This window comes from Lingula anatina, chromosome 1 (genome assembly GCF_051362555.1).
Source record: "Lingula anatina isolate TDL-2025a chromosome 1, LinAna3.0, whole genome shotgun sequence".
NCBI classification, from domain to species: domain Eukaryota; kingdom Metazoa; phylum Brachiopoda; class Lingulata; order Lingulida; family Lingulidae; genus Lingula; species Lingula anatina.
Window position 1 is genome coordinate 62,591,106 of NC_141767.1, and position 11,225 is coordinate 62,602,330.

Below are 11,225 nucleotides of genomic sequence, written 5' to 3' on the forward strand. Positions count from 1 at the left end.
TGCATTAAAAATAATTTGATATTATGATGAAAGGGTTACTAATACAAAATGACCACATGCCTGTGAAGTATATTCCCACCTGCAACCACCAGGTGTCTAGGCAGCAAACAAGACGATCCACAGCCAGTGCTTTTTGAAAGGTGTGTATCTTAGTGAAGTTAGTCAAGTGCTGTTCATTCGCTTAACGTTTTGTTTTCTAAGAATAATTAGACTGTTTCAAAATTAAATACTTGTCATATAAACAGCCCCATAAAGACATAACATATGAAAAAAAAAAAAAAAAAACAGGATATCCCAAGTGCTAAATTTTTAACTTTAATTTTAATCCAGAATGAGTCAAACTTTTTTATTTTATTTTATTTTATTTTTTTTTACAGATTAAGGGAGTTTTATTTTTAATCTAGTTCCACTGATTAATTATTCATGTAGTAACTATACTGTACACTTGTATACATATGATTTTCTATGAGCTTATGGAAAAGCAATGCATAAATATATAAATATATAAAAATATATATGTGCCCAGGTAAACGATGTTTAGAAAAAATTATGGCGTAAAAGTGTAAAACGCTAGATGTGCATATGATATGCCACCTCAGCTTCAACGTTGATTGAAGTCCTGGGGACGATTTTTTATGATTTCCCCTTTATATCGTTCTTTTTTAACCAAGAAAAGTAGTTTCTTCCTTGGTCAAAGTAAGAACTTGTCTTCCCCGAAACCACCCGTTGAACGAATCACTTAAAAATATTTTCTTGAAGGGAATCCCTTGATAGTTAGTCTACGTCATTTGGGGAAACACCGCGTTGCCCGATATGGAGTACGCACACAGTGATGACGTCATTCACAAGCAAGTTGACGTTCACGTCGAAAAACAACACAACTTTTTGTGTTTTCCACAAGATTTTGTGAATATCACCGATTGTTTTTTACTGGAAGTTGAAGCTGCACAAAAAGTAATGTAGTGTGCTGTTCTCGTCGAAGAGGTGTCTATCAGTAGCTATCATAAATCTAGAAATGAAGAGGAAAATGGCTTCGTCTGATGATTATGATGAAGAAGCTGTGGCTCACAGATTGAACAACGTGAGCTTGGATGAGTCAGGTGGCGTAGAAACCGAGGAAATGGAGCAAGAAACTGACACAGATTTATCAGACCTGCCCACAGCCTTGATTGTGGCAAATCTGGATGAGAGGATATTTGATAATAAAGACGAAAAGGTAACCATCAAGCGTGCTGGGGAATGAGATTGGCCAGGCGTGTGTGTATTTATTTGTGGCTTGATCTATCAAATAATCCATGATTTGAGAGTCTACTGAAATGAATAATTGATCGCTACAATATTTTTCTCCAGATAAACTAAGAGTGTTGCAGAGTGTTGCAGTGTAATTTCTAAGTTTTCAAATATTTTATATTGTATTTATTTATTTATTTATTTTTTACTGAATAAAATGTAAAAGAAGAAAACTTTCTCCTTTGTGGAGATGTAACAACGCAGACGTGGGCCATTGTTGCATAAGGATGTTGTCATTTTGATTGATGAAAATAAGAACATTAGATTATAATTTTCAAATTGCCACAGAACACTTTGCATAGATTCTTAGCATAATTCATCAGTGCTCCCTCAAGGGATGACAGCTGAAGTGAAACAGACTTCTATGCAAAGATGTCAGAGAAATAGGCTGTGGGAATCAAACAAAAATACACAGCATAATACAAAACACTGTTGCAAAGAAACTGCTAAGTGTAAGCTTATATATATATATATATATATATATATATATATATATATATATATATATATATATATATATATATATTTAAATATGGAAAAAAAGGGAGGGCTAATTTCTCTGTCAAAATATACAGTAGCAAATAATTACCTATATTTAATTATGCAACAACACCTGGACATACATCAGATATGAGCACTTGTTTAATGCAATAATTTTTCAGTATGATGCATTTTTGGGACTGTGGCCAATTCTCAGTTGCTCTACATGTACATAATTTCCAATTCTGTTACTAAACTACTAGTATATGTCTTTCCTTGAGCTACCTGTAAGCATGCATCCCCTTCATAAAAAAAATTAAAATAGGATTCTAAAATGTTATGTAATTATGTATTCATTGCTTTCAAGAAGATTAAAAACAGGAGCACATAGCTATGTCCCAAATGTCAGCAGCTGTTACAGGAATTTTGTTGCAACAGGTATCTTATGAAGTAAACTGCATTCATGATCATAACCCAGATTGAGAACTGGCTTTTCATGTCATGTTAACAACAGAAAAAAGTACGTGTATCTTTTGCTTGAGTAAAGAAATTGCGAAATTATTGAATATTTAGAGTGTCTATTATCACTTTTAATGATGGTGCAGTGTTTTGAATTATTCTGATAGTGAACTGCCTTTAGTTAAGTAGTAAGCATATATGTGTTTTACACAAATATTTTCTGTTTTGTTATAATTATTTGTCTCTGGGGTATGGCAGTCACCTCCATGAATAGAATTAAGGAGGAAAGAAGAATAAGCATATATATATATATATATATATATATATATATATATATATATATATATATATATATATTTGTTTATCTATTTACTCTCTCTCTCTCTTTCTCTGTGTATATATATATATATATAAATATATATATATATATATATATATATATATATATATATATATAGAGAGAGAGAGAGAGAGAGAGAGAGAGAGAGAGAGAGAGAGAGAGAGAGAGAGTAAATAGATAAACAAATATATATATATATATATATATATATAGAGAGAGAGAGAGAGAGAGAGAGAGAGAGAGAGAGAGAGAGAGAGAATAAATAGATAAACAAAATAAAATAAAATAAATGCATAAAAAAAGAAAGAATGAATTCAATGAGATTATGTGTGCATTATTCAATCAAGTTCATTGCAGAAAGCTTTTGTTCGTTATTTAGGTGGTACTATCAAGCTGCTATATAGTCTAGAATTACAAGAAATATTCCCGGAATTGTAGCCAACACCTGTGATATAATCATTTTGCTTAGCAACATGAGCTTGTTTGTAGTGTTCAGTCTGACCAAGTTCAGGATACACAGCGCTGGCAAGAATATGTGCTCTAGACACTGGAACTGACTTTGGAACAATTAACTGCTGAACACCATACATAATGTAAAGGTGAATGCCAGCTTTAAAGAAAACAATCTTGTTTTAAAAGATAGAGTGGCTCTTGAAGGTTTGCATGACACACATGTCTCAAGTGATTTTCCTTTCCTGTTATGTTTATCTTTATTTTTTCTTGACTATCAGGGGAATCATGTTAACTCTAAACAAAATGTTGAAATTGATGAGATATAAGAAGAGTGGCACACTAAAGTAATCCATTGCCAGTTGTTTTGTGTGCCCAGGTGTACAAGCCATTGAAACTAGTTAAATTTAACCACATCATCTACCATGGGCATATCAATGATATATAGTACTAAGTGAGTTGAAAATTTAGAAAAGAAGATTGTTGCAAATCTGCTGTTTGTCTAATGACATTTGTCTGGTGAGAGTTATCTTTAAGTTCTAAAGCAAATCCTTTAATTATACACACACATACTAGTACTTACACTGTATACATGTACCTGTGGTGAAAAAGAAGTGCTGTTGGCTTAATGACAATGAAGCTACTGTAGGTGTGTTACACGTTTACTGATCTTCTTGTCAGATATACTTATAGACTGGACTTTCATGAATGTGGTGTATGAGATGAAAATGTCCAATATTGTGCTTTTGCTAAGGGTTGGACTTTAATTTCACTGAACAACTGGATTTATGTAATAGGAAAATTGGATGAAAACGAGTTACTTTTGGTAAATGACGACTTCTTCTCTTCTTGAATCAATATGGAAGCTGCAATCTGATTTTGATATCCATCCTGGTTAACTCTTCCTCAAACTACAAAGATGTCAGTGTTCATTTATTGAGTGAACAGGGTATAAATAAATATGGTTCAGATTGATCTCGAGTTTTGAATGTTACCCAAGAGTGGAAGAGATATATTCACTTTTTTTACCAAATGTATCTCTTTGTTCATGTTTTTACTTTTTGTAGAAGTCCATATTTTGAGAACAGCTGCTGTTACCCTCTTACACACTTATGGATATGCATGTGCATGCACAGGCACACACACACACACACACACAACCTGTGTCGCAAAACCAGTTTCATAGTAAAATGAGTTTAATGACATTTGATTTGTTGGTGATTTTAAGACAGAAATAAATCCTGAGTAATTCCCTTTTTTCTTTTAGGAAAAATTTGAAGCCATTTTCAAGAATTTTGAGGAAAGTGCCTCATTTCAGTATTTGAAGAGTTTCCGTCGTGTTCGTGTGAACTATTCCTCTCCATTAATTGCTGCAACAGCTAGGATTACATTAGAGCAACTGCAGGTGGAAATTTGTGATAAAGAACTGAAAGTTTATTTTGCTCAGGTATGAAATATTCTGCATAGTCAGATAACAAGCAAATATACAATTTATTGAAAATTTGGTAAGAATAATAACATTAAATGGAATCCATTATATGGAACTCATTTAGATAGCACTTCATATTTTTTAGATTATTTTTTATATTAATTTCTAGACAGACATTGTGCTGTATAATATTCATCATTCAAGCACCAGATAACATTTGTTCCATCATTGATTTTCAGATATATTTTTTCTCAAATAATGGCAATTAAAGCTCAGTTTGACCTTTACAGAATAAGACCCAATGAGATAGTTGTTATTAGCATATTTAGCCAAGTATTAAATGAAAATGCTTTTGAAGATAGTAACCTCAAGCTCATTTATAGGCTGTTGAGAGTTACAACACACTCATTTATGACTGACCAATGTACAATAATAAAGTATCCCAATGAAAAGCAGATTTATACATGTCATTGTTTGACTATTTTACCATTTTCTAGTTTTCTTGAAATAGGTAATAAAGACATTTTTTCTAAGTCACAGGTGGAAATGTTATCTATTAAAACCATCCAAAGGTGCAATCTCATTATTTTCAAAATAATAGTATTTTTTTTCAAATATTAATCCTCATCTTTCATTTTATGGTTTTACAGCCTCCTCCAAAAGAAGATTCTTCTGTTCAGCATTTACAACCACCACTTCCTGACAAAATGTTTTTAATCTCTCCCCCTGCCTCTCCCCCAGTGGGTTGGGAGTCCTGCTATGAGGCAGAGCCAGTGGTCAACTATGATCTTCTTGCTGCAATTGCAAATCTTGCACCAGGTAGGAAACTTGATGATGGTATTGAAGATGGTTTTAAAGTCGAAAAAAAAAAAGGATGTTAACAATAACCACCATCTGTTAACCATCACCTTTTATAGACCCTAATATATATAAGAATAGGTCACATACCAGCTTTCTTTTAAGTAATTAAGTAATTAAAGTAACATACTGGTCAAGTTTAAGAAGTTACCAAGTGACTTGCCACTCCTGTTGTTGTGTCTGTAAATTGGTCACATAAAGTGTTTGTTCTCCTCTGTGGTGATTTTAAATAACAAATATGGAACATCTTTTAGGTCAGACCCATGAGCTCCATGCTGGGTCAGCGGAGCAGCCTGCCATAGTGGTACATGTGTGTGAAGACCCAGAGGGCTACGGAACCATAGGGAGAGGAGGAGCCAGGATGAAGATTGTACAGACTCGCTGTCCAGACAGAAAAACATGATCAAAGTGATCAAGACTTGTTGGGAATAGTAGTTAAAGAAATCTCTTCATATTTACTTGGGTGCTGAGTCCTCATAAGATGTGTCATTGCCTCAAATTCAGGTGGATACTTCTACACAATATGATGTTGAAACTTGAGATGAAGAATGCCTTCTTATCAACAGCATGGCCTTGCAAAGTTTTCACAACTTGGAAAAATGCCTTGACAAAAGAGGGAGCTTCAGGACTTCCAAGACACACCAAATTGGAAAGTTTGATTGATAGCTGGAATTTTTGTGCTTTCTGTCCATGTGCTTTCTGTTTTAGGTGCATAAAACAGAAGTAGGAAGAATATAAGACATGGTATGGTGGAAGTATAAACCTTTCAGTTTTTTTTTCTTTTTTAATTCATATTAATACTGTTAGGATACTTAATTTCAGTTTCAAGGGAATTTTAAATTGTATATTACTTGGCCAGTATTCTTTAAGCATTTTTCACAGCTAACTTAGTTAACATATTCTTTGAATCTTGCTTCATCTCAGTTATGTTTCTATGCATGATTATCCCTTTTATGTTATGCCAAATACATTATTATCATCTTTTTTGAGTCTCCTTTTCATGTTTCATGCCTGCCATCTGTAGTTGTACACAGCTGTAGTAATTTAAATGATTTTGTTGTTAAATGTTAGAAAATTGCCCATCAAAGCACCATTAAGATATGAAAACTTGATACCACAGGGTATAATTGGCATAAGTATTTAAGTGCAATGAATTAAGTGTCACAATATTGTGTGTTGAGAGACCTGTCTGAATACTATTATACACGTACATGTATGCATACACATAATTTTTCCCCATCAGTAGTTTCTTAGTGAAGTAATTTTTTTCTGGATGGCTAGTAAAATTTATCTCTGTTAAATTGCAAAAGGGCGATGGTCACAAAAAAAAAAGAAAAGGTAAAAACATTTAATCACATAACAGAAATGCTTATTTTGATAATGGTTAAATGTAACAGGTAACTATTATCTGGAAATCTTGTCAGCAAATAGTTCTTTCAGTATTTCCAGATCCTGCTCTAAACTATCTAGATTTATGACATGACTTTTACAGTGGTGTTTTATCTTAAATTGTCTGAATGTGAGTGTAGCTTAAGGCTATAAGGAAAAAAAAAGGTAAAATGGACTTTTAAGGTAAAAGGAAGGTGCTGAAAATGGCTAGGCAGTTTCCTACTATGGTGCTTGTGGAAAGTAGCGAAAAGGGAGTGTTAATTGTCAACATTCAGAATTTTTGTTTATCTTAGGTTACCATGGACAGGATATATCACTTCACTTTTTTTAAATGGTCAGTTTGATTAATTTTTTACACACCAGTTATAAAATGATGTAAATATCTGGTGTGATACTAAGATATACCGGTAGAATGCATGCTGCCCACACTTAAGATTTACATCATTGGTTAGATACAAATAGGAAGCACTGATATCAACCTTTAAAAGTTAATCGAGCATTTGTATTTGTTTAAGAAGCTAAAAGGTGCATTCTTTGTATATATTTTGATTTTTATAAAAATGCTTAACTGCCAATCTAAATTGTATAAATATATGTATAGATTGGATTGTAATATGTTGATGCTATTAACCATTTGGCAAAATACTAAACATTTGAATAAAAAGTTACAAATATTGAAAGATCTATAAATGGCATATTGATAAAGCAACATCTTTCTTGTTGTATGTTCCATTGATTATACACATTAATAGAAGTTTCTTTCCATGGTTGGCCCTTTCATAACTATAAACATGAAGGAAAAATTACTGATTTTTTTCATAAACAAATTAATAACAATTAAGATTTGGAATGAATAATTTTTAATATTTCCTATATTAATTGTTTTGGATAGCTTATTTCACTGTATGTTGTGGTATTGATGTATCATGAGAAGATACAGATGTTTGTGATGTTTATGTAATACTGTTAGTGATCGATTGAATAAACTGTACTGTATGTCAAGTTATTTTTCTTTCAAAAACAAAAAAGAATGTGTAAAAAAGCTAAAAATGTTGGATATCAACAGAAACTCTGGTGCCCTTATTTGACGAAAAAACCAACTTCCTATTTTTCTGCAAACTTTAAATCAAAAGATCAGTCTCAAGATTTGTGGAAAACTGATGCATGGAGCAAAGCATTCGGTGACTAATGGAATTTCTGCCCCAATCTCTGAAAAGATACCTTTATGTGACATTCCTTTTCAAGAATAAGACCGAAATACATTTGTGACACTTTTTGTTGCACCAGCCCCACACGCTGTCAATGATGACAACAACAATAATAATACTGATAAACGGGTGTTGTTGCGTGAGGAAAGGGGGAAAGAATAAGTACATGTACCTCCCCAAGTTTCGAATGAAATCCACGTCAGCCGGACCTCAAAACAAAACTCGGCATCTGGTCATTTGGATATGGACGATTTTGCCTCGTTTTACTTGTTATAATGTTTTTGGGGAGGGAAAAGGTATACTATCTCCGGGCTAAAGGGACACAAGACACACTCCCCCACCCCCCGTTCCAAGGAATCAGCGATGCCTACATTGATTGAAGACGAGGCTGTGTCAAAATGGCGATGAGTGGAAATGTTTCCCGGCTTCCGAAATCAGGTTTTTATGACCACATTGTGTTGTGTAGTTAATACATATTTACAAAATCTGTCGATAATCAACGCAGCATTCCCATTGCTATCGGAAACACGTTAAAGTAGGCGCGGGAATAGGTGGGAGGGTGGTTGACGCCGACCGGTTGACGCTTGCATGAATGCTGTGCTGTGTATTTTGAAGGGTGATTATCACGGTAGAGTCTACCATCGTGGGGTCGTGGGGGGGGGGGGGTTAAGGGGCCATCTCATTACCATTAATAACATATCGTTTCAAAGAGTTTTGGTTGTCCAAGTTTCATTTTTTCATTTCGTTATTTTTACACCTAACTTGTTGTTTCAACTCTCCCAGTATTTCACATTGGCCAGGGCAAGAAGAAGCAGACAAAACACATGCAGCAAAAGACCTGGCAGAAAAAAGGCGGTCTTCAGATCAGGCATCAGATGTTCCACCAAAGAAAAAAGTTGCAGTGGATGCAAATAAGCCTATCAGTATTGGGTTTGGGACTAAAACACCTCTAGATTTGCAGACACAGCAGTGTCTTGGAAATGGTGACACTCCCAAAGAACAGAATACTCAGCAGCAGTGCAAACCAGCAGGCCCCATTAAAATGAATCTAGGAGGTGTCAGTCTAACAAAGAAACCTGTACCTCCTATCAAAATGGCTCTAAGCACTTCAGCTGTAAGTATATATGCATTGGATCATTTCAGTGCATGCTTAACAAATAAAGTGTAGTTTTTTTTACGTAGATTTTCATCATTTTAACATTGATATTGTAAAAAAAATTAGGTATGTCACTAATTTTATTGACATTTAACTGCATGACTAACTGAGAAAGACTGAAATGGCTGGACTTATGAGCAGTGGCATCTAAACACTATAATAAATAAACTACTACATTACATGCACATTATTTACTTATCCTGGGAATCTTGTTCTAGAAACCAAAGGCCAGTGTGACTCCTATTACACAGACAGTCAAGAAAAGTAAAGCAGTAGCACAAGCATTTAACCAAGATGATGAGGTAAGTACTTATATTTTGATTCTCTTCACTCTGATGACTTGAATGACAGTTGTCTTGTTTAGTAAGATGTCTATTCTCCAGGAAGATACGAGATAAATAAATAAACAAGTAAATTTGTTTTAATAAATACATGAATTAAATAAAAAATGAATAAAAGAAAACACTAGAAATTGCAGAAGCTACAATTGTTCTCAATCCTATTGACAGAGCTGTTTAAAGTGAGTTGTTTGGTAATAAAAATAAAAGGATGGATATCATTAATTTTGTCTTTCATATTTTAAATTTATATTATCTTTTATAAATTTGCAGAGCGATGAAGATGAGATGCCTCCTGAGGCCAAAATGAGGATGCGTAACCTAGGACGGTAACAGAAATTCATTTTAAGAACATCATGAAAATCAGTTTCCTGTGTTTGTCATTTGAAATGCTTCAAAACAGATACATCCCCACCCCCACACCTCAAAAAAAGACTATAATTGAAAAATATTTTTATGTGAGTAACTATAGACTAAAAGACATGTTATAGCTCATGATCATTCATTGGAACTTTCTTTGCAGATTCATGTTCATTGAGAAGTTCTAACAGCACAAGTAGAAAATATTAAGTTGTGTTTAGTGAAATTCTCATTGAGTAGTGCACACAACAAACTAAAAACTGTTTATGAACCTTACTTATATATTGTTGACACTCATTCTTTCAGAGATACACCCACTGCTGCTGGACCTAACTCATTTGGCAAAGGACAATATGGCTTCTGTGATAGACGGAAAATGATGGAAAAAGAACTTAAAAAACAAATGGATGATGTTGCTCCTAAGGACTAGAATGATTGTTTCCAAAACAATTAGTTTGTTAAATTTTTCTTTTAGCATTCAGCTGAATAGTACATCCCCACATACCCTCCATTTTAAAGGCTTGTTTCCATCTCCACCAGAGAATGAAAGCTCATGCTAGCATATAATATTTGAGCTGAATGCTAAAAAATCAGTTTCTTTGGCTAAAGGAAAATAAAGAAGTTTGATAATATAATGTTAATTGAATTATGGGTGAAGCAAAAAGATGTACTAGTAACCCATGAATTGATGTAAATATAGGGGCATGTAGATGTTGAACATCTAATGAAGAGCCAGTAGCATTAATGCATTTACTTATTTATTGGTAGTACAATGTATGTATATTGTATCAGACTACCATTCCATTTTATCCCATTATTAATATGGTAGCTATGACTATACAACTTGGAGACTGACATGATTGTTAGGGCTAGTCATGGATCCAGTTCATTGTAATACGCTGTCACCTTTGTACTGTTATGTGCTAGATGTTTGTCTTTGTCACAAAAAAGTTAGCATTTACCACTTTACTTCCTTTGATCATCATTCATAAGTGTGATACAAATTGCTGATCCATTTCTGTTCACTTCCATGCTGTCAGTGTGGGTGGTAAACAGAACTTAATGAATTTGCAAAGCAGGTATTTAACTAGTACTTTTTAAAGTAAAAGATGTATTGTGTCATTACATAAGAGAATCAAGTTTTTTTAAGTGGAGAAGTCTTTTGTCTTTGGCAGTGGTCAACTCGGTTGATGTAACATGTTAACATAAAAGGGTGATGGAAGAGACTGATAATGAAAAAGATGTTAAAAATATCAACCACATTTGTTTTGGGACCAGTAAAAGTTCATAGGTTTGAATGCAATTAAGTTCTGTCGTCTTTTAAAAAAATACAGTGGTTATTATACCTAATTAATTGCCATGATGTAGGCAATCCTGAAGGAGTGTCTTTGTTACAGAGGGAAGGTGGCAAATGCACCAAAAAGATGACAAAATAAACATTTTTAGTTTATCAAAGTTGTTTGAAACA

The 11,225-nt window shown here is 33.6% G+C and overlaps 2 protein-coding genes across 2 annotated transcripts; both read left to right on the forward strand.

Moving 5' to 3' along the window:
- The first annotated feature begins 820 nt into the window (after window positions 1–820).
- LOC106161094 (calcipressin-2) lies at window positions 821–7,697 on the forward strand. The gene is made up of 4 exons (XM_013537952.3): window positions 821–1,216; window positions 4,287–4,466; window positions 5,099–5,267; window positions 5,561–7,697. Exons 1-4 carry the CDS (start codon window positions 1,016–1,018, stop codon window positions 5,707–5,709), a joined length of 699 nt encoding a protein of 232 aa, XP_013393406.1. The 5' UTR covers window positions 821–1,015; the 3' UTR covers window positions 5,710–7,697.
- A 465-nt stretch (window positions 7,698–8,162) lies between these two features.
- On the forward strand, window positions 8,163–11,212 carry LOC106161091 (uncharacterized). The gene is made up of 5 exons (XM_013537947.2): window positions 8,163–8,341; window positions 8,704–9,017; window positions 9,278–9,361; window positions 9,671–9,726; window positions 10,064–11,212. Exons 1-5 carry the CDS (start codon window positions 8,302–8,304, stop codon window positions 10,185–10,187), a joined length of 618 nt encoding a protein of 205 aa, XP_013393401.2. The 5' UTR covers window positions 8,163–8,301; the 3' UTR covers window positions 10,188–11,212.
- Window positions 11,213–11,225: the final 13 nt, after the last annotated feature.